We start from the raw sequence: 20,777 nt of genomic DNA, 5'->3' as shown, positions 1-20,777 counted from the left end.
ATTATTCTCATTTTCGAATATTTTTTGATCTTTGTTTCCATAAGATTTAAATTAATTATATGAACCAAAAGATTAATTTAAGAAATTGGGATAAATAGTTCTAATTTAAAAATAATCATTCCGTTTTCATATCAAACACTATATCGCTAAACATACTAAGATTGAGGCTTAAACCACACATACATATATAAAAAGGATAGATATACCTGGAAAAAAAAGAATCTCTAGCAGAATGAGAATGAATGGAAGATGAGAGAAAGAAAACTTATTGTATACCTATATAGAGTTTTGTAATGTAAAGAATATGGAAAGGTGGAGAAAATTATATAAACATTGATCAACAATAACTATGAAAATATGACTTGAAACGTTTTTGAATTGTAATCAAGGAGATTATGACTATCTATCTTCAATCTTAAATATTGAATTTAGTGTAAAGCATTAAGTTCGGTTGGAATGAGTTTAACTGCAGAAACTCAAAGGATCAATAATTAAAGATAAAAAAAAAACTGTTTTGCTATCATTATTTATTTAATTTTCAAATTTTGTAAATGACAATTTAATAAATAAGTGAAGGGCATTTTAGTAATCCAACTTTTAAGTTTTGAGCTTCATGCTTATAATAATATATGATCTTGAAAATCTTAGCGAGTTCACTGTATGTTTTTGATAGACTAGAATTACCTAGTATTGAAATTGGAACTGAACTCGAATACTAGACCGACCCTACACTATGATCAGCAATGCTCATCCAGGTGAATACATTTGTTGCACTCAACGGTTCCCCTAGTGGTTTGAGAACCATGAAATCTTAAACGCTAAGTGATCTCTTCTTATTTGTCTAAGCCTTGGTGGAAGGTGGATAGAGTTTGGAGATAGCATATACCTGTGGAATTAGTTAAGGTGCAAGCAAGCTAGCCAGGACACCATGATAATGTACAAAAACATGTTGCATCATTTGCTAGGTGTTGAGATTACAAAAGTAATATATTATGACTAATAAAACGCTTTGTTGTGTTAGCCTCTACAGGAAAAGAATACTCATCGACTTAACTGAGAAGTAAATCTTGAATACATGACTTGAAGTACGAAGAACAACGAGTATAGTTCATTTTACCGGTATAATCTGAGCAGAATCTCCTTCAATGCTGGTGATGCACGTTCAAAACGCGCCATGCTTTGTATGTTGATCTTGAAAGTGGAATGATCTTCACATGAAGGTATGTAAAACAAGCTTTTTTACTGATGAGTTGTTGTGGTAGAAGTAGTTCAGTTTTTATATTGAGTAAAATGCAAGATTCTAATTTTGCAATCATTTTTAGTGTATTTTGAAGCAATTTATTCACCAAACAAGACAAATGGCACTACATTTTTTTTTGTCTTCAGTTCATATGATCATTATCTGTCAATGCTTGTCTTCAAAGATCAGGTAACAGATAGAATAATTAATCATGTTATATATGATTCTATGCACTGGTTACTGAGCTATTATTTTTTTTTTCACCCGGTGTCCGGAGCCCACATTAAAGCCCAACTAAATTCGGATCGCGCACTGCAAGGCCCATTCGGGAATAACGCTCCCAATAAGATTTTCTCCATACTCAAGGCTCGAACCCGAGACTTCTGGTTAAGAGTGAAGCACGCACAGTTATTGAACCATTATTGATCATTATTATATGGTATCCACTTCACTTGGTTGTTGCATGTGTGCAAAATCAATCAAGAAGAGATCTTATTGTATAATTAAGTTAATGAGTTTTTGGAACTACTTATATATTTTTTTAAAAAAATATTGATTTGTTGGATCTTATTATGGTGTGGGGGCCAATCTTGAGATATTTTTATCGTCTTTCTGTAATGGTTGGTATATTTTTCTAATTCCAATTTACACTTGGATTTTAAAACAAAATCTACTAGATGGAAAAGGGTGTTTTCAGGTAAGGTGAATTTAGAATTTATACTCGAAGTTATCTCTTTTTCTACCATGGAAGGAGTTGATTTGGATTGTCTTAAGCAGTTTAGGTAATTGTTGACATCTTACCGATTTATTCTAAGTAGCTTTATCAAGATCAGAAGCAAAATTGTGCAAAGATTTCTAATTTCACGAATTGTATCGTTTGATTGGTGGTACAAGAGATAATAATCTCGCGATTATATGTGAGAGTTTTATCTTACATTTGGTTGAATTTTCGAAATTCAGATTAGCTTTTTGGGGATAAAACACTACAAATGATAATGATGCCCTTTTCCAAGGCTCTTCCCTCCAAAGTCTTTCATAAAACTCAAGGTTAAAATTGGAAATAAAAGTTAATCCCAACTTATCTAGTATATATACACCAAAGCACATGTTTTATTTTATATCCTATACATCTCATTTTTAGTCCAATGAACCAAATATCGCTCGTAATAAAGGTACTTGGTTCAGATGAATTGATGTCGCAAGTTTGCATCCTCTTTATAGAAGTGAATACAACCTAAATTCAATGAATTTAACTAAACTCAATAATTACGATAAATACCTTTAAAATACGAAAAATCGAGGAATAGAAAAAATAATGACAAGTTTCTAGAGAAAATAACACACTAGCTTTACCTACTTTTAACAAGTGAAGTTGACAATTACAAAGACAAATATCAATACTACCTCTGTTCCTAATTATCTGACTAATTTTTTTTATTTCTTTATTTTAACAAATAAAAAAAGCATAATTTTTTTTTATTTATTATATTCTTAATTAATTATTTTGAAAAAGGTAGAACTTCTTAAAAATTTTAAACTCTTAATTCATTCACTTCATAATTAATAAGAGTAAATTGATAAATTTACTACGTCAATCATTGTTTTCTTAATAGATATGTATCTTCTAGAACTGGACAAGTAATTAAGGAACGAGAAAATACATATTAATGAGGTTTAAACCACTATGATTATAAAGTACTTTTTAGATTAATATAGACCTAAATTTGAGGTGGTTCAAAATTTAATATACTTCACCAATGTATTAAATTTATAGTACTTTATTACATTCAATGAATGTCTTCATTTTTTTGTCATTCAAGAGAGTGTCATTGTCCACATCCAGTCAATAAATATAGAAAAATTCTTTCGTTTTTCGAATATATTTGAAAAAATTTATTAAATTCGATCAAATTTATATGAATTTTTATCTCCGATCCTATTTATACATTATTTATTTTTTGCGTCATTCCATACATCACTATCCACTAGTGCCATAACATCATGCACAAATTTGGCAATTTGTTACTATGTCTTTTTCTTTAAATTATTAGACGTTATTATTTGCTATACACATTCAGCAGCCACAAAGGATAGAACAGTAAATATTTATGTTCGTTAGTATAAAGGTTATACTCTAGTTTTTAGACGATAAGAACATTAATATTCCGAAAGTATGATGGAGGATATCTATATATTATTTACGACTGTTCAGGGATATATTTGTCCTTTTTTTCCAATATCATTACACGTTTCTTACTTCTTCTTTTTTTTTCTCCAATAATATCATTAGATTAAACAACTCGTATGGAACGGAGTTACAATATTAGATATGGAACAAATTCTTAACTTTTTACATGGACTTTAAATTTATATTGTTAAGAAATTCATTGAATATATTATAAATTTAATAAGTAAAATGAACTAAAAATTCAATGACGAATTTATAATGCATAAATAATCATCTATTTATTTAATTATTCTCAACCTAACCAAACTTTGAAATGATCAAATTCAATTTCTTATTCAGTTTTATTTGAAAGAGTCTAATAAATAAAGTCTCCCTCCTTTTCTAGTTTTGTAATTAACCAGGGTTGTCGTAGAGTAATCAATACTTATTCCTTCATCGTTAAATATAAATTTTAAATCAAGTCTGTGTCTTAAATATAAATTAAAATGTGTTTATCTTTTATATGAAATTTTTCGATATAAATTATTTCTAAATACTATAAAAACCCTAATATAAATATACACGATGAAATAGAAAATTAAAAAAAATGGAGAAGAAAAAAAATTAGTTTGGGAGTCATTAAAATTTTTAAACTTTTTTTTTCTTCCTATTTTGCCCTCATATGGACCCTTTAATCATCTTTAATCATATGCATTTTTGTATATTTTCTAAACAGACCTTATCTTGCCAGTTGCTAAACACCCCACCACCACAAAAAGTTCTAAAAAAGTATCATATACTAATTATTATATATTCTTCTAGTTTAGCATAAAAAAAACGTTTTTCCATTATTGTAATTGTTTGGTAGTTTTTCCATTAAGTGTACATATGTTTGCTAACAAAGGAAATTTTTTATTGGAAAATATTTTTGAGAAAAAAAAAGTGATTTTTTTTGTGTTTGATACGTAAGCGAACAATAAAGGTGATACGTAATGTGTATCTAGTTTTATTCTTATTATATAAATATAAAAATATATTTTTTTAATAAACACTCGAATCAATTAAAACGTATAAAAATGAATAAACAAAGAAAATCTGATCCTAAAAAATCATATAGAGAATAATGAGGATAGGAATAATAAAAGTAAATAACTTATAACATTAATTGAATAATTATATGATTTTTTCACTCGCTAAAATATTTTTTTTTTTATATTTAAGAATACGAAGTTTCAATTTTATTAATTGAAATTCGATTTTCTATCTTATAATTCTCTTTTCCATTTTTTTCTATTCGCCCGTATCCCTAATTCTTCCATTTTTCTTTTTTAGAAAATTAAAAACTACATAAAAAAATTCTTTTTAAGACAATTTTGAAATCATCTAAGAGAAGTTAAAGAAATTATTTTGCACTAATTAATTATTTTATATAGAGTACAACCAACTCCATCATGTCCACTTTAATTTATTTTTTTATGACACTTATTATTTTAACCATTGACATTTTTTTCTTTTTCATATATAAATACAAATTCAATAGGATTGAGTGATTGAACTTTTTTTTTTCTCCATGATTTGACAACAAAGTAGCCCAACCAAAAATAAATAAATAAAATCAAATTGAAATAACATGTCCATTTTCTTTTCTCATTTTTATAAGAATAATATCATTATCAGATATGAATGAGAAATAATATATATTTTATAAATTTAATCGAGATATATACGTATACAATAAAGTTATAATAAAAATTAATATCACTATCATTTCATCTCTATTAAGTAAAGAAAGATCACCATATCATAGTACACCACAATCAATTAAGTTGATCTAATTTGATAGCATTAAACAAATCACAAGATTTCTATAATTATTCATCAAATTAAGAAAGAATTAACACCGTGATTGAATACGAAAAAACATTCCATAAAAAGAAAAATATATTTTTAAATCTAAATTCATTCAATGTTTTATTGACTATATTTTCACAAACTTATATATTACATGATGATTAAAAAACGATATCTTTTAACACAATGAATTAATTGCAGTATGATACTTAAAAGTTGTTTACTCTAATTGGCCTAACATTTCCATCTATATAATTTCAAGATTTTAATAAACTTTAGGACATCATTTTTGAATAAAAGTAAAAATAAATAAGTAGTCAAAAACAAGAAGGGGGACATGGTTGTAAGATGAAAGAAATACTTCCAAACTAAGGAATATTCAATTAATGATAATAATATTAACTTACCAACTTATATTCATTTAATAAATAAATAAATTTATTTTAATATTTTTTTTTATATATATAAAAAAAAGACATCTTCATGTGAAGAAATTCAAAGTGTTCCACTTTAGTATTCTTATATTCAACAATTAGGCCCCATATTCCCACCTGTCATCTTCATAACTAACTCTTTTTTTGGCATTAATTAATAACTACAAATTACTTCTTAATTAATCCTGGAGTTTATTTTTATAACACTTATCCCCTTAGTTAAAACTTTATCAAACATTTAAAATATAATAATTTTCATGTTGTAAAACCTATTGCTTCCACATAAATTGACTTATATATGAACAATTGTTGTTTAATTGAAAAATGGTCACTAATAATTTTTATTAACATTTTAAAAAACCTAAAAATTGAAAAGAGCATGATAGAAAGGATGAGTAATGAAACTTCTGATCAACGAAAATATAACCTTAGATAAAGAAAAATATGAATAATGTGTACAAAATGTTAAAATATGTAATAAAGTATTTTTTATTTTTTTTTGAAAGTTTAGACTTATTGATGTTTATCGTTGAAATAGCCATATGATTGTAGTGTTAGATTTTGATATTAATAGTGTTTAGATTATTGCATTATATATATTTTGTTGTTCTTGTCCCTTTTTTATAAGCTTTGAACCGATTTTCTTGTTAATTAGTAGTTGCTATATTTTCTACACCTTTTTTTTTTTTTTTTACTTGAATTTGGTACAGTGTCGAATTGATACTTGTTTTAATAGTAAAATTTACCTATACTCTATCTTCCTCAAATTTCACTTATGATATTTCAACAACTTATATACATATATATATATATATATATATATATAAAAGTTTCTATGTTCTTTTTTATATTTGTATTAGAGTTAAATTAAGGGAAACTTACATAATATACTATAATAAAAAATATTTAACATTTATAGCAATAATATATTTTTTTCACTTGTTCACTTTTAATTCATTTATAATACAAGTTTAATACATATTACAAAGAACAATTTATTATTCATATATAATACAAATTTTAATGATGAATAATACATTTATCACACATTTTTAATACACTTATAATATGATGTGACAATTTTTTACCAAACAAGCATGATATATTTCAAAAAATAATTATATTTCATATATATTGCATACATAATTCACTTTTAATACATATTACAGATTTAACAAAGCATTCCTATAAATGGTAATAAACAAAAAGTATCGCAAAAATTAATAATTATTTTTTAAAATATATTAATTAGGAAAGAAAAATCAATATTTAAACTTAAATCGATATTAATAATTTAAAAAAATAAATTTTATTCTTTGCATCATATATTTGTGGATTATTCTATGTACTTTCACTGAGTCAAGATTGTCAGCAACAGTAATTAGATGCAAATATAGAATATTAATCCTAATTATTTTTGTGAAAGTTCATACTGTATTTAGCTTCCATAAATAACAAAAGTAAACGCATTTCTCTCTCTCACACACAGACACACACTGTATCTTGTATCTTCTTTCTATTTTTTCTCTTTTTTTTTCCAAATCTAATCATACAAATTCAAGGGTTTTTGATTCATTGTTATACCAATTCTTCTACTTTTTCCATTTTCCTTCACATTCAGAGAAGGAAAATTAACAAAAAAGCCAATTCTTGAAAGCTAAACCAATACAAAGATTGGCTTTTTAGCTTTTTTTGATACATACCCATATAGTTTTATGAGGATTTGAAGATCAAGAATCTACAAATTCCTTGTTTTGATATCATTTGGGAGGTGGGTTTTTGTGGGTTGTGAAGATAATGCATTAAATCTTGAAATTTTCTTGTAAAGATTTGAGCTTTTTTGTTGAAATGGGGTTGTTGGTTTTGCATTGGAATCATTTGATTTTGAGGTTGTTTAGGTAAAGGAATTTAGAAGGAAGATTTGTTTTTTTTTGTTGTTGTTGTTGTTGTGTGTTTGGAGGAATGGATACTAAAAGTAATAAAGATTTAAAAGGGGAGAAAATTCAGTATGTTGATAGTGTGGAAGCTCTTCCTAATTCTGTGTTGAATGGTGGAAAAGATGAAGATGATGAGTCTAAAGCATTGTTGCCTTCTAGGAAAGGTGGATTGTCAAAAAAGATAGCTAAGCCAAAGAGGAAAGTTCAGTGGAATGATACAAATGGGAATAAACTTACTGAGGTTTTGGAATTTGAGCCAAGGTAAAAAAAAAAAACAAATAGAAGAAGAAATTATCTTTATTGTCTCCTCATTTAGCTTATGGTTAATCTGTAGAAGTTTTGGTCTATAAAATTTGTTTCTGAAGTCTCTGATTATGTGTGATTTGTGTTTGTTGCTCATTGTGGAAAATCATAGTAGTTAATCAAGTTCATGTTTTCGGACGGTGGATCACTAGAATAATGTGGTAAAGCAATGATTCTCTGTAGAACTATTGATGGTATAGGAACCTGTCTGGTATTAGATCTTTTATTTATCAAAAGTGAAAGTATAAGATGAAAATAATTTAAAACTGTGATGTTCTGCTTATGCCTTATGTCTAATCCAAATAGAGTACTAGATGATGTATATGTAGTCTGTGTGGGGAAATCTTTTTTATGATAAGCATATTGATTGCGTGAATTGCAGCTATAGATTAGTTATTCACGATAGTGTGCTTGGCATTCTAATATAAGCAGCATGATATAGACTGTTTTTATGAGTTGCCACGGGGATGTGGGCATAGACTGGTTCCCGGCAACTGTGACTGTGGGCAGTAGCAGGCTATCCGGTGGATTAGTTGAGGTGTGTGAAAATAGCATAGACACCGCTTTAATTCTAAAGAAAAAGAAAAGAAGCCAATGATCATTAGATTTCTTATACTATTAGCTGATGAACCATAGGACCTTAAAGGAACATGCTTAGGTCCTGGCTGCATTCATGGGAATGATCTTTCAAAAAATATAAGCTGCACTATACGCATTGGGCAATATTACAGTATAAATGCTCAAGCTATCCAAAACCACAAGAAAAAGGTCCAAGTAGTATGTCATCCAAATGCAGTATGCTGTCACTTTATTATTATTGTAAAGTGAATGTAGAGGCAACTCCACATATTTAGGAATTAGGAGCATCTTGTTTGAGGAATATATCCATTTAATGAGCTATCAGTATTTGTGTCATCTTAACTTGCTCATGAATTGTATTGACTGTAAGTTTTTTAAACATCTAATAGACTCTTGGTGAAGCAAGTATGATGTAGAATCTTTTAAGAAATTTTGGTCTAAGAAATGTTTGTGCAGCTCGAGAAGAGAAGTAGGATTAAATAGCTTGGGGTAAATAAAGCCCTTTCTCATGTATTGAGTGTCGATGCTGATATCAACTATTCAATATTGCATATAGTCCTCTGCTTGGAAATGTGTGCCTCTACAGTTTTCTTGACTACCTCTTAGGAATAAAATTGGGCAAAGTCTACACGCATCTTGAGAAAATTTTAGCATCCAGAAAGTATGTTGTTGGTAAGGTGACTAGAGTTGAACTCTTTCTGGTCTTTAGTAACACTGCCCCCCGTCTTTCTTTGACTTATGAACTAGGAGGTCAAACGCTTACTGTATACTGGAATATGCTATGAAAAGGAAGGGTAGAACGATTTATGAAGTGAAGAATGGGTGATAAGCTTATTTTCTCATTTTTGGCCAGAATGCTGGAAGTTGTCTTGCAGGTGCTAATTGACGCCTTTTCACTTGTGTTTTCAGCTATGCTTCCTAACTTTTATGAATTTTTCTTGTCTGACTTCGCACAGCTATTAAGAATAATTTTATGGATATTGCTAAGAGGCTCAGTTAGGGGAACTAGGGATGATAAACAGGACCAATGAATCCTTTCCCTGCCATAGTTTTAACCCGCTCTGTCACTCCCCTCCCTGCCCCGCTGAACACCTTTTAGAACCTTTTTTCTTCCATTTTTGTGCACTGAATTATAATGATCTTCTTTAACTTTAGTAAGACAAAATGGACCTTGAGCCTAACTCAATCCCAAAAGCTAGCTAGCTCATGAGGTGACCCCAGACCATAAGGAGGCAATACACACTCAGAATATGACCCACTGCACCTTTCTGTCATCGTTGGTTAATATGGTTACGTCGTAGAGGCATTTAGGCACCCATGGCCCCTGCCTGCTATATTTTAGAAAAGTAAGCATTCACCCGCCCCATCCTCCCCTGGCCTACTCTGCCTGAGCATTGCCCTGCTGCCACCGTCTACCCCATTAACATCCCTAAGGGGGGTGTACTATATAAGCTTAAGCTATGTGTCGTATGAAACATCATAAAAGATGAGATAATATCTCACTATAGACTTGACTTTAATGCTGTACATCTAGCCCAAGCACTAGATCTTGAATTCGTTAATGAGTAATGTTTGTGTTGGTAATCTGGCAATTGAAGTTGCAGGCACTACTTGATCTAGTTTGTGAACATTTGTTTTTTCTCTAGTTAGTTCATCAAAAAGATAGGATGTAACTACTTTACCCCTTTGCCATGGAACGTACAAGTTTGTTTCTTGTTAGCCGTTTACTTTTGGGCATTATCTGAAGTTTGCATTTTATACTACAGTTCTTCAGTTTATTGGGATTGCTCTTACATATAGCTTTTTGTTTTTCCTGCAGTGATGCAAGTGACTCGGATGACGATGATTCAGATTCTTGCATTTGTAGGATAATGTAGTTCTTATTAAATGCATTACCAAACCAATTGTGAATCAAGAATGTTGAATCTCCTTCGAATCACATCTTTATAGCATACAATAACAGCAGTTTTTAAGAGAGTCGACTGTCTCTAATTTGGTTCAAGTTATCTGAGCCAAATGAAACGACCTTTCTCGTTGAACACAATCAAATAGAGAGAATAACTTCCTCTATTGTATAATGTATATGAGTGCTTCGAGTTATAGTAGATAACATACAGAACCCTTCAGGTTTTCTTGTTTTCTTTTGCTTAATTATAATGTATATGAGTGCTGAGCCTTACAGATGATGACTTTGTTCTAGCAAGAATGATTTTATAACATCTTTAATTCTTTGTCCATTTGCTTTGTTCTGTAACAGTAAAAGAATTACAACATGCATATGATATGCTATCAACCAAATACAGGTTCCCCAGATGAAAATCTTATTGTCTTTTCTTCTCTCGCGGAGAAGAGAATACAACACACTGCACACATAAATCATGCAAAAAAACAATCAATTCTTTACACAAACATCAATCCAAATGTATTTAGGTACTGCACTTTCTCTGTTTATATGATATTGACTTCATCAAGCACGACTTCATCTGCAGCTCTATCTTGATTGTAGTACACAGCTGATCCATTTACTGATGTTGTTTTTGCTGAAACCATCCAGTTAGAGAGGCTGGCATCTACTGAAATATCATGTCCTTGAAGCTTAGACTTAGGCTTAGAGTTGTATTTGGGATTTAGGTCCACACAATGGCTGTTTACTGGTTTTCCATCCAATTTGATTATGTTTTCCTTCTGATGCTTCACTTGTTGTGCTCCTCTTGCTTTAACTGCTTTCCATTGAGTGAGATTTTCAACTGGAAGAAGCACAGAACTCCTATGATTTCGACTTACTTCATTCAATTCATCTGTGTTCAGTTTTTCAACATTTCCATACTTGTTTTCTGCTTCAATATGCAAAGAATCTGCAGATTCATCACCACCAACACCATCATCATCATCATCGTCATCACTAACACCATAGTCTTCTTCTTCTTCATCGTCATCTAGATCATCGATATCACTGTCCTCAAGTATTATCTCGTCTTCCTCCTCATCGTAACTATTGTTGCAGTTATAGTATCGATGACTCGAAGGGTACATAGACATACTTGCTTTGGCTGTTTCTTGTTTATTTGTCTTCTCCTCTTCCTCTGAGAAATATGTTGTGTTGTTTTCATCATCTTGTATTCTCTCATAAGTCTTCACATCCAAATTGAAACTCACTTTCTTTTTCACCTTACGTTTTGATGATTCTTTTGGCTTATCCCTACAAACAAACAACACATGAAAGCGACCTAGTCGTTAATGAAGTCGATGAGAATTATAAGAGAACAAAGAAAACCAAATAAAATATAACCTAGCAGTCAATGAAAATAGATTAAGGTTCAAATCTCAATCGAGATAAAAAGAACTTTAGATGTATTCTTCTCATTTGCTTAAGTCTTGATTGTCATAAACCCGAAGAAGTAGTCAATAACAACAATAATATACCCAATATAATCTCACAAGTGAGGCTTTGGGACAGGCAAATGGAATTTTTAGACACTAATGTGTACACAGTATTACCCTTAATACGTTTAACTAATAACTGAGATAAACTGAAATAGCTCATGTGTTTCGATGGTTTCTGATACACCCTCGACTCAAGTAAAGCAAATCCAATGAAATTATCAAGATGCATAAACTTATCCAGACATGATTACTATCAAAAAATGAAAAAAAAAACATGAATTGCTAACTCACCTGGGCTCAGAATTTGCTAAATCTACAACAATTTCCTTCTCAGAATCCAGTGGTACATACTTTTGATGCACCTAAAAAACAATATTAAAAAAAAAAAAAAAAGCAAACATCTTCATATTCAAACAAAATGAATTTTTTTTCTTTTATGTCAATTCAAATAACATATCCAGTATAATCCCACCGAGTAGGTCTAGGGAGCTAGGGTAGAGTATATATGTAAGCAAGCCTAACCATTTTACGAGGCGGAACCAGAACTAGGAATTCGAGCATTAATGTAAAATACATTTTCAATGTGAATCAATTTTATTAGAGATCCACAAACCAATACGCATATACACATTTATTTAAATTTTTTAATACAAGTACAGAATCTACGAAAAAGCTACTGTGTTCATCTGTATCCCTAAACCCCCACCTAGCTCCGCCTCTACTCCACCTCAGGTTAACACATATCAACCATCATTTCTAAGCTAAAGGGGCGAAAGGATTCATCTAAAAAAACAAAGATCCAATTTTTTCCGGTAAAAATCCTGTCTTCGCCACTGCATCTAAACGACTCAAGTCTTCAGATTACAAATAAATGTACACAAAAAATTGAATTTTAAGACGCAACTTACTTGAAACTTGTTACAAGGCTTTATACGCTTTTGTTTCTTGTTTGTAAAACCAAAACATCCAAGAAAACATCCCATTTTTTTTTTGTTTTTGTTTTCAAGATCTCTGTTTTCTTGATTTTCCCCAAAAAAAAAGAAAAATCTGCAGAGAAGAATGGAGAAGGAATTTTAGACTGTGTAATTTGCAGAGTTTTTATATTTTGGCAATGAAGATTTAAATATGTTGTTGCCTCCAACGGTATTTGAAAAAAATAGGAACGTTAACAAAAGTATATACTAAGTAAATAATAATAATTATAAGTGGGGTATAGTGGGTAATGACAAAATTTCAAGCTAGTTTGCCAGCTCATAAAAAAAATATTACTAGTATGACGAGTATGATCGGGTTGTTTGATACGTTAAATAAGAATAATGTAAGAGATAGAGATATTTTTGTTTATCGTAATTCACGTATGGAACAGTTCGTTTGGTGGTATTTGTTTTTATAGAATCCACACTTTGCTATAACATTGTGGTTTTTGGATGGAGTAAGATTTGTGTATATTTTGTTTTTTTGTGTATTTTATTTGTTATTGTTGTTTTACTTTTACTATTATAATTTGAGTTGTAAGAACTACTTTATCTTAATTAATCAGAAGTTTTAGATTTAGACATTAATTATGAAGTCGTCTTTGATATAGACTATTTTGTTCTAAAATAGATCTGAATATCAAACACCGAACGAGAAATCCTTCCTTTCTAACCTAAGTTTCTTAATACCTACAATTGATACAATTTATAATCCTATATCGCGTCGAAGAATTTAATTATGACCGAGATGGTTTTTTCAAAGAAGTGGGTGCGAAAGGAATAGGGTGTAAGTAAATGTGAGTTGAATGAAAAAAATATGTTTTTTCTCTATGAAATTCGAAAATAAAATAACCTGATAAAAAAATAAATGTACTTTAAAAACGTAGTATAACGCCATTAATTCATTCTCTTTTATTAAAGGATTGTTCTCTAAAATTCTTTTTAAATAACTTTAGAAACAACCACTTTGTTTTTAACTTAGATCTTTTATTTTTATAGGAAAAAAAGGATTGGAATAAAGGAAAAAGAAAAAAAGGATTTACTGATAATTTTTTTATTTATATATTTGATATTTTTCTGACTCAATAAATTTTGATTAACATTGTATGGTTCATTTAAGAGGGAATGGTTTAGTGAAAATTAAATGTACCAACTCTATTAAATTGCTACATAAAATTTTGAGGAAATTATGTGAATTAAGTAATTGGATTTACGCAAATTAATGTTAGACAAAACTCTAATAAAATAATGAAATCACTTTTTGAATTTTTTTGTCTTTTTGAATTTTACATCCACTACTATGAAAACATTGACTTTCGATATACAACAAATTGAGTGGTTTTTGTTCTACTCGATAGTCAAAGTTTTTATTAGAGTTTCGATTAAATTTAAATTATATATTATCAAAAAGTTTTATTACAATATCACAACTTATGTATGTTGATACACTTTATAATTTTTAAATATTTGAGAATGACAGAAATTCAAACTTCGATTCATATTATAATTAGTTGCAACTTGCGCTTAAATAAACATAAATTTTAAATATAGTTCTATTCGTTTACTTTCTTTTCTATTCCATAAAATAAATTTCAATATATTTTTTTATACAAATGCGGTATGTTCTTCCAAAAATTTCATTTTTATTTAATTTTATCAATAATTTACAAAAGTATATGGGGAAAAATATAATTAACCTGCTCAATTTATACGATCAAAAGCTCAAAATAAATTATGTAATAATAAATCTCCATAATAAATTAACAATCATTCTTTATATCAATATTTCATTATAACAATCAATTTTTTTTTGATAGCATTTTTCGATATTATATTATGTTTTATTACATGTTCTTTATAAAAATATTTCATCATAACAATTAAAAATTAGTTGAACAAACTATGTTTAAGCTAAAAAAGTTTGATTATATATCACAATTAGCGATATATACTTATAATATCTTTTTTTCCAATAATTATGAATTATGATATCCGATCGCTATATATACACCATTTTAATACTTTGCATCAAATACTATGAGAATCCATGAAAAAAGTTTTGATTCTTTGAGTGGAAATTATTGTAAAAAAAATCAGAATATAATCACTCAATATTCTAACTATCAAAATGACACGTAGCCAACTCCAAATCATAAATAATATAATATGCTTTTGTTCCATTTCATTTTCCACCTTTTTATCTTTGTATATTTTGTGATTTTTTCACTTAAGTATTATATATTAGAACTAACTAATTAACTATAGCTTAACATTTTTAAGAAAAAAAAATCATGTTTGTCAATATATATTCATTTGTTCGAAATAATTCAAGCGGCATAATGTAGTAATTATTTCCAATAACTAATTAACTATAGCTTAATTTAATCAATCAGACAAAGTAACTTTATGTTATAATTTGCAATAATTAATCAAAAAATATTTATAACTATATTTTTAAAAAGTGGCTTGTGAAAGTTTTTACACATTCTTCTATTTCGAATGAAATTATATCGTATATGTTATTATTGTTAATATATATTTCTTCAGATTTATTCATGAAGGAGCACAAAGTTTTCAAGGTAAAAGCAGGAGATGATATGTTAAATTTAGAAGAAAAAGAAAAAGAATGATCATTCATAGTAGAATATATTATGTTCTTAAAATAGAAATTTGGCAATTACTATTTGTTAAATTGAAATATTGAATAATAAAATATTGAGAAAATTATGCAGAGTAGTAAACATTTTGCTGATTATAACTATAGTTTAAGAAAATTATAATTGGTAGCTACAATTTTTCTAATTTTTGTTATTCGTTTAATTTATATAATTCCCTTGATTTGTATAAATCTAGATTCGTATAGTTTTATTCTTAATTGTATATATTCATAATTTTCTAGTTTTTTTTATACAATTTACCAAAAAAAATCATAATAAATTATCATGTTTGTATATTGGTAAGAAAAATTTCCAACGGAGTTCTGAAAAATTCCTAAATGTATAAATACAAAATTCGCATATACTTACCTTATTTGTATATTCGAAAGCGAAATATAAAAATCGCAGCTTCCATAACAAATAAAACTATATTTATAAAGTATAATTATCAAAACTATAATTATAGAGCCTTATTATGTCTTATTATATTTGTTATTCTGAAATCTTCTATAAAATATATGTGCAGTGATTTACTCTTCAAACCGTTCGCTTGAAGAGTAATAATACATTCAATATAATCTCACAAATAAAATTTGAAATAATAATACATTCAGTATAATCTTGTTGGGAGCGTCAATCCCGAATGAACCCTGCAGTGTGCAATTCAGATTTAGTCGGAGCTAGGATCTGGACACCAAATGAAATATCAAAAAAAACAAACAAATATAATTTAAATGCACTTAAATTATTTAATTATGATAGATTAATACAATTTGACTTTTTTTTTTTTTTTTAACCTATGTAAAGAGGCCAACAAAATCTAAGCATAAAATAGTGACGTTAAAGAAAAAAAATATCTTACAACTTATCAAAATAAAAAAAAAAGAAACACCAAATTTATAAGATTAAATCTGGACCGTTGATTCCTCTTACGCTACGCATAGTCTTTCTTCTTCACTTTTTGTAACCCTTATTTTCTCTCTCTCTGAATTTTTTGTTTTCTGTAAGTCGGCGCTTCTCTCTTCAATCCCTCAGAGAAAACCCAATGGATTCAGATCAAGGAAAGCTTTTTATTGGTGGGATTTCATGGGAAACAACTGAGGAGAAGCTTAAGGAGTATTTTCAAGGATATGGGGATGTTTTGCAGACAGTTGTTATGAGGGATAAGATTTCTGGGAAGCCAAGAGGATTTGGGTTTGTTGTTTTTGCAGATCCTAATGTTCTTGATAGGGTTCTACAAGATGAACATGTTATTGATGGCCGTACGGTAAGATTTGTTGAAATTTACGTTTTTTTTTGTGTGTGGGGTGGGGGGTGGGGTGGGGGTTCATTAATTTGGGTTCTGGTTAAGTGTGATTTTATTGGGTTATTGTTAATTGAGATTATTTGGTTGTGGGTTTTTGTTTTAAGCTTGATTGGGTTGTTAAAGATGGAGTTTTTATTGATGGGGGTGTATGGTAAGGTTTTCCTTAGAGGTATTATTGTTTTAGCTGCGTTTTGTGGTAAAGTTGTCTACTTTTGTTTGTGGGTGTTGTGTATTTACTTGATTTATGGTTTTAGAGATGATGTGTTCTTAGTGTGCTAGTTTAGGGTTGATTTTGCTGAACTTGAGCTCAGTTTCCTTTGGGAACAACCTCTCTAACTCCACGAAGTAGGTGTAAGGTCTGTGATTTCAGTGAGTACGATGTTGTTGTTAGTTTAGGGTTGGTTTTTTGCTGCATTTGAGCTGAGGGTGCTTTGGGAATAGTCTATTTACCTTCACGAAGTAGGTGTAAGGCTTGTGATTTCACTGGATATGATGTTGTTGTTAGTTTAGGGTGGATTTGGGTTCTTCAGGATTGGATATTTTCGTCGATGAAGTGAGATTTTCCTTGGAAGTTTTTATGCTTTGTTATGGTTTTCTCCCTAATTTGTTTTGTGGGTGCTCTGTAAATTTCTTGTCTTTTTGGTGCTGGCGTTGTTGTGTTGAGTCTTAGTTTAGGATCGGATTGAAGGTAGACGATGTCATATATGGCTGTATGTTGAGTTTTTTCAGCTTCATTTGTGGATTTTCTCTGTAGTTTAGCTTCCTGGAATTGTGTGCATCCTTGTTTGTCAGCTATAACTTTAGCATGCTCTATGTTTTGCATTTGTGCTGATATGTTATGAGTGTGCATCTGGTTTCTGTCCCTTTTTTCTCCTTGATTTTCCATTGCACAGACTACTGCTGCAGATATGCTCTTTTATTTTGTTTGATGGCATTTCAACTCCTCAAGTGACTTTTACCTATGTAGATATGTAATTCCCTTTCAATTTTTTTGAGGGAAGATTCATGTTCCAATGCCTCTCAAGTCACTCATTGTCTGTTGATTGTATCAAATCTATTGTTGCACACATTTTACTCACCCTATCAGGCATGAGCTTCTGTAGAGTTTTCCTATATCGCAAATATGATTCGTGTTGTATGATTTTAATTGATAACCTGATTGCTGTAAGATATTTCATGGTGATCTTCTGGGAGGTGTTGTTGTTTCATGTATGCTTCTATTTTGGGTTATGCTTCTATTTTGGGTTAGCTGACATATTTCTTGTTCAGGTTGATGCTAAGAGGGCCTTGTCGAGAGAGGAGCAGCAGGGCTCAAAATCTGGAAACACAAATAGTGCCAGAAATTTTGGAGGTGGTGGAAACACCAGGACCAAAAAAATTTTTGTTGGGGGATTGCCTCCCACTTTGACCGAGGAAGGATTCCGACAATATTTTGAAAGTTTTGGTAATGTCACTGATGTAGTAATTATGTATGACCAGCAGACCAACCGACCTCGTGGGTTTGGTTTCATCTCATTTGATTCTGAAGATGCTGTAGATAGAGTTTTACAGAAGCCCTTTCATGATCTGAATGGTAAACAGGTAGAAGTAAAGAAAGCTCTTCCTAAAGATGCTAATCCCGGTGCTGGTGGCCGTTCCATGGGCGGCGGAGGCGGTAGTGGTATGGGTGGTGGAAGTTATCAGGGGTATGGTGGATCAGGTAACAATCCAAGTTCTTATGACAGTAGAATGGATTCCAACAGGTACATGCAAACTCAAAATACTGGAGCTGGCTATCCTTATGGTTCGTCTGGGTATGGTACCCCAGGCTATGGCTATGGGCCATCCAACAATGGTATGGGCTATGGAGGTTATGGAAGTTATGGCGGAGCAAATCCGGGCTATGGGGGTGCCAATCCTGGCTATGGTGCTGCTGCAGTTGCTGCAGCCTATGGAAATCCAAATGCAGCCAGTGCTGGTTATGGAAGTGGTCCAGCGGGTGGACCAAGAAGCACATGGGGCTCTCAGGGTCCTTCTGGGTATGGGAATATGGGCTATGGTAATGCCCCTTGGGGTGCTGCAAATGCTGGTGGTGGTGGTGGTGGACCTGCTAGTGGCGGATCTGGTCAATCTCCAACTGGAACCGCAGGATATGGGAACCAAGGTTATGGTTATGGGGGTTATGCTGGTAATGAGGGTGCCTATGGAAATCAATCTGGTTATGGTGCTGTTGGACGTGCTAGTGGTGCTCCTAGTGGTAACTCACCCGTTGGAGGTGGTGCTGCAGGAGACATGCAATCAGGTGCTGGGGGTTACATGAACAGTGGCTATGCTGATGCAAGTGGAAACTCTAGCTATGGGAATTCAGCATGGAGATCTGATAACTCACAAAGTTCTGGTAATTATGGTGCCCCACCAAATGGAGCTCATGGTGGCCAAGTTGGATATGGTGGTGGATATGGAGGTGCCCCCAGTCGGCAAGCTCAGCAGCAGTGAATGAGATGCTTCGTGTTGTCTCGGACTTCATCTCTTTTACTGGAGAGTTTTGCGTCACTTTTGCGTTTCACATGCAGAGTGCTGCTCTTGCGAGGTGTCACCTGCTAAATGAGACTGGTTGGATTGCTTGAATCCCTAGTAGTTTGCAGTATTTATTTCTAGTTTATAATAACTAGTACTGTCACTAGTATTACCTATTTCGTGTTATTGTTGTTAAGTGCAGTCTTAATCTCGCTTGCTTATGATTATGTTTGTTAGTTAATGTGGTTCATTTGTTTCCATAGTCCAGATTTATTGGCTTGTGTTTAACTTGCGTGAATTTACTTTTTGATTGAGCCATCAGTCTGGGAATTAGTATTTGAAGTGGATTTTAACCTGTCTTCTGAAGCAGGTGGATGTTCGGTGCTATTATTTTAAGTTAAAATGTTAAATAAGAAGAATAGAACACTTTCTATTTTTCTTTGCGTGTTGTAGTTGGACCATGAGATTTGGTGGTGCTACTTACTCATAGGAGAGCAGTTGTAGCAGACTTGGTAGATCAGTACGTAATGGATAGCGATAATGTTAGCGGTAGTTGAATTTTGAGAATGGCATAATCATTTCCCCCTATATTTGACCTTGTGTTGTACAGGAGGAGAGGCCTGAGTGCTGAATGTGATGAACAGCCCACTCGGAGATAAATACGACCTGGGTGCTGGAGATGTTAGTAAAGAAAGGTATCTTACTATGGATTGGCTTGTTTGATGGGGTATTGTCCTGAAAGTTGTCATGGTGAAGCAGACCAAGGCCAAGCAGGCGCTGCTGAGTTGTATTTTGTGCAGGGTCGAGACTAACAACCATCCACTTGGTATATGTTGCTTCCAACTGCTGTTGAGTGTCGATTGGTTCATTTGAAACTGGAGACGTAGTCTTTTAGTGTCTCAATAACTTGATTTAGGTACTTTGACAATTTAGCTTGCAGAATTTCTTCTTAGGTTTGAAACAGTTTTTTACAATGCAATGGATTCTTTTCTCAGATCGGTTGTTAGAAATTAACATGGTTTAGTTAGGTCACTGGTGTAAAGATGATTCGGCTTTCCAGTCTGCCGTGTTTATGCGACATCTTATATCAGTAGGATAACTTAGTAGTTTATGCCTTTTTAAGAATCAGAATTCCGTTGTGGCTGGAGTTTGTCGTTAGTTGAGCCTTTTATGATGGAAAGTCGCATCATTTGTGTTACTTTATATCAGTAGGTTAACTTATTAGCATACTGCCTTTTCGTCAAACACTGGAGATATCCTAGTGTTAGAAGAGCACATTCATTTTTGAAATCGCGTGATAAGTCTTTCCTTTGTATGGATGGAAGTTTCAGATTGTATGGAGTGTTGATCATTCTAACTTTTCAAGGGGCTAGATGTTCATGTCTATTTACTTGTGACAAATCATCTTCTACAGTTGTTACCTGAATAACATGCTACTAGCTCCTTTGC

The 20,777-nt window shown here is 31.1% G+C and overlaps 4 protein-coding genes and 1 long non-coding RNA gene across 11 annotated transcripts in view; 3 read left to right on the top strand and 2 right to left on the bottom strand.

The window, feature by feature from the left end:
• Positions 1 to 1,234, bottom strand: part of LOC107031220 (actin-related protein 2/3 complex subunit 2B) — a 7,673-nt gene extending 6,439 nt beyond the window's left edge. For both annotated transcript variants that reach the window (XM_015232510.2, XM_015232511.2), the window contains exon 1: positions 1,118 to 1,234. In XM_015232510.2, the coding sequence (XP_015087996.1) occupies positions 1,118 to 1,176 (59 nt within the window). In that variant the 5' untranslated portion in view covers positions 1,177 to 1,234. The remainder of the gene's footprint in view (positions 1 to 1,117) is intronic.
• LOC114073957 overlaps positions 1 to 1,810 on the top strand; it is a 10,924-nt gene extending 9,114 nt beyond the window's left edge. For 3 of the 5 annotated variants that reach the window (XR_003574414.1, XR_003574417.1, XR_003574413.1), the window contains one exon: positions 1,022 to 1,810. This is a non-coding gene — a long non-coding RNA (uncharacterized LOC114073957). The remainder of the gene's footprint in view (positions 1 to 1,021) is intronic. The other 2 variants (XR_003574416.1, XR_003574415.1) reach the window with 2 other exon arrangements.
• A 5,343-nt stretch (positions 1,811 to 7,153) lies between these two features.
• LOC107031223 lies at positions 7,154 to 10,737 on the top strand. The gene is made up of 2 exons (XM_015232513.2): positions 7,154 to 7,890; positions 10,331 to 10,737. Exons 1-2 carry the CDS (start codon positions 7,655 to 7,657, stop codon positions 10,386 to 10,388), a joined length of 294 nt encoding a protein of 97 aa, XP_015087999.1. The 5' UTR covers positions 7,154 to 7,654; the 3' UTR covers positions 10,389 to 10,737.
• Positions 10,738 to 10,788: 51 nt separating this feature from the next.
• Positions 10,789 to 13,021, bottom strand: LOC107031222 (mitotic apparatus protein p62). Its single transcript, XM_015232512.2, has 3 exons — positions 12,804 to 13,021; positions 12,187 to 12,257; positions 10,789 to 11,710 (listed from the first exon to the last, which is right to left on the bottom strand). The coding sequence occupies exons 1-3, from the start codon at positions 12,876 to 12,878 to the stop codon at positions 10,960 to 10,962; spliced, it is 897 nt and encodes a 298-aa protein (XP_015087998.1). The 5' UTR covers positions 12,879 to 13,021; the 3' UTR covers positions 10,789 to 10,959.
• Positions 13,022 to 16,459: 3,438 nt separating this feature from the next.
• Positions 16,460 to 20,600, top strand: LOC107030939 (heterogeneous nuclear ribonucleoprotein 1). Of its 2 annotated transcripts, XR_001458168.2 has the most exons (3): positions 16,460 to 16,793; positions 18,102 to 19,424; positions 19,939 to 20,600. XR_001458168.2 is itself a non-coding variant. In XM_015232154.2 (2 exons), exons 1-2 carry the CDS (start codon positions 16,572 to 16,574, stop codon positions 19,305 to 19,307), a joined length of 1,428 nt encoding a protein of 475 aa, XP_015087640.1. In that variant the 5' UTR covers positions 16,460 to 16,571; the 3' UTR covers positions 19,308 to 19,636. The 2 variants fall into 2 exon arrangements, 1 of the variants encoding a protein (XP_015087640.1); XM_015232154.2 differs by lacking the exon at positions 19,939 to 20,600 and having other exon boundaries at positions 18,102 to 19,636.
• The last annotated feature ends 177 nt before the right edge of the window (positions 20,601 to 20,777 follow it).

The sequence above is a fragment of the Solanum pennellii genome, chromosome 9 (genome assembly GCF_001406875.1).
Source record: "Solanum pennellii chromosome 9, SPENNV200".
Taxonomy (NCBI): Eukaryota; Viridiplantae; Streptophyta; class Magnoliopsida; order Solanales; family Solanaceae; genus Solanum; species Solanum pennellii.
Note: the sequence above shows the minus strand (reverse complement) of the source record. Positions and strands in the feature narration are given on the sequence as shown.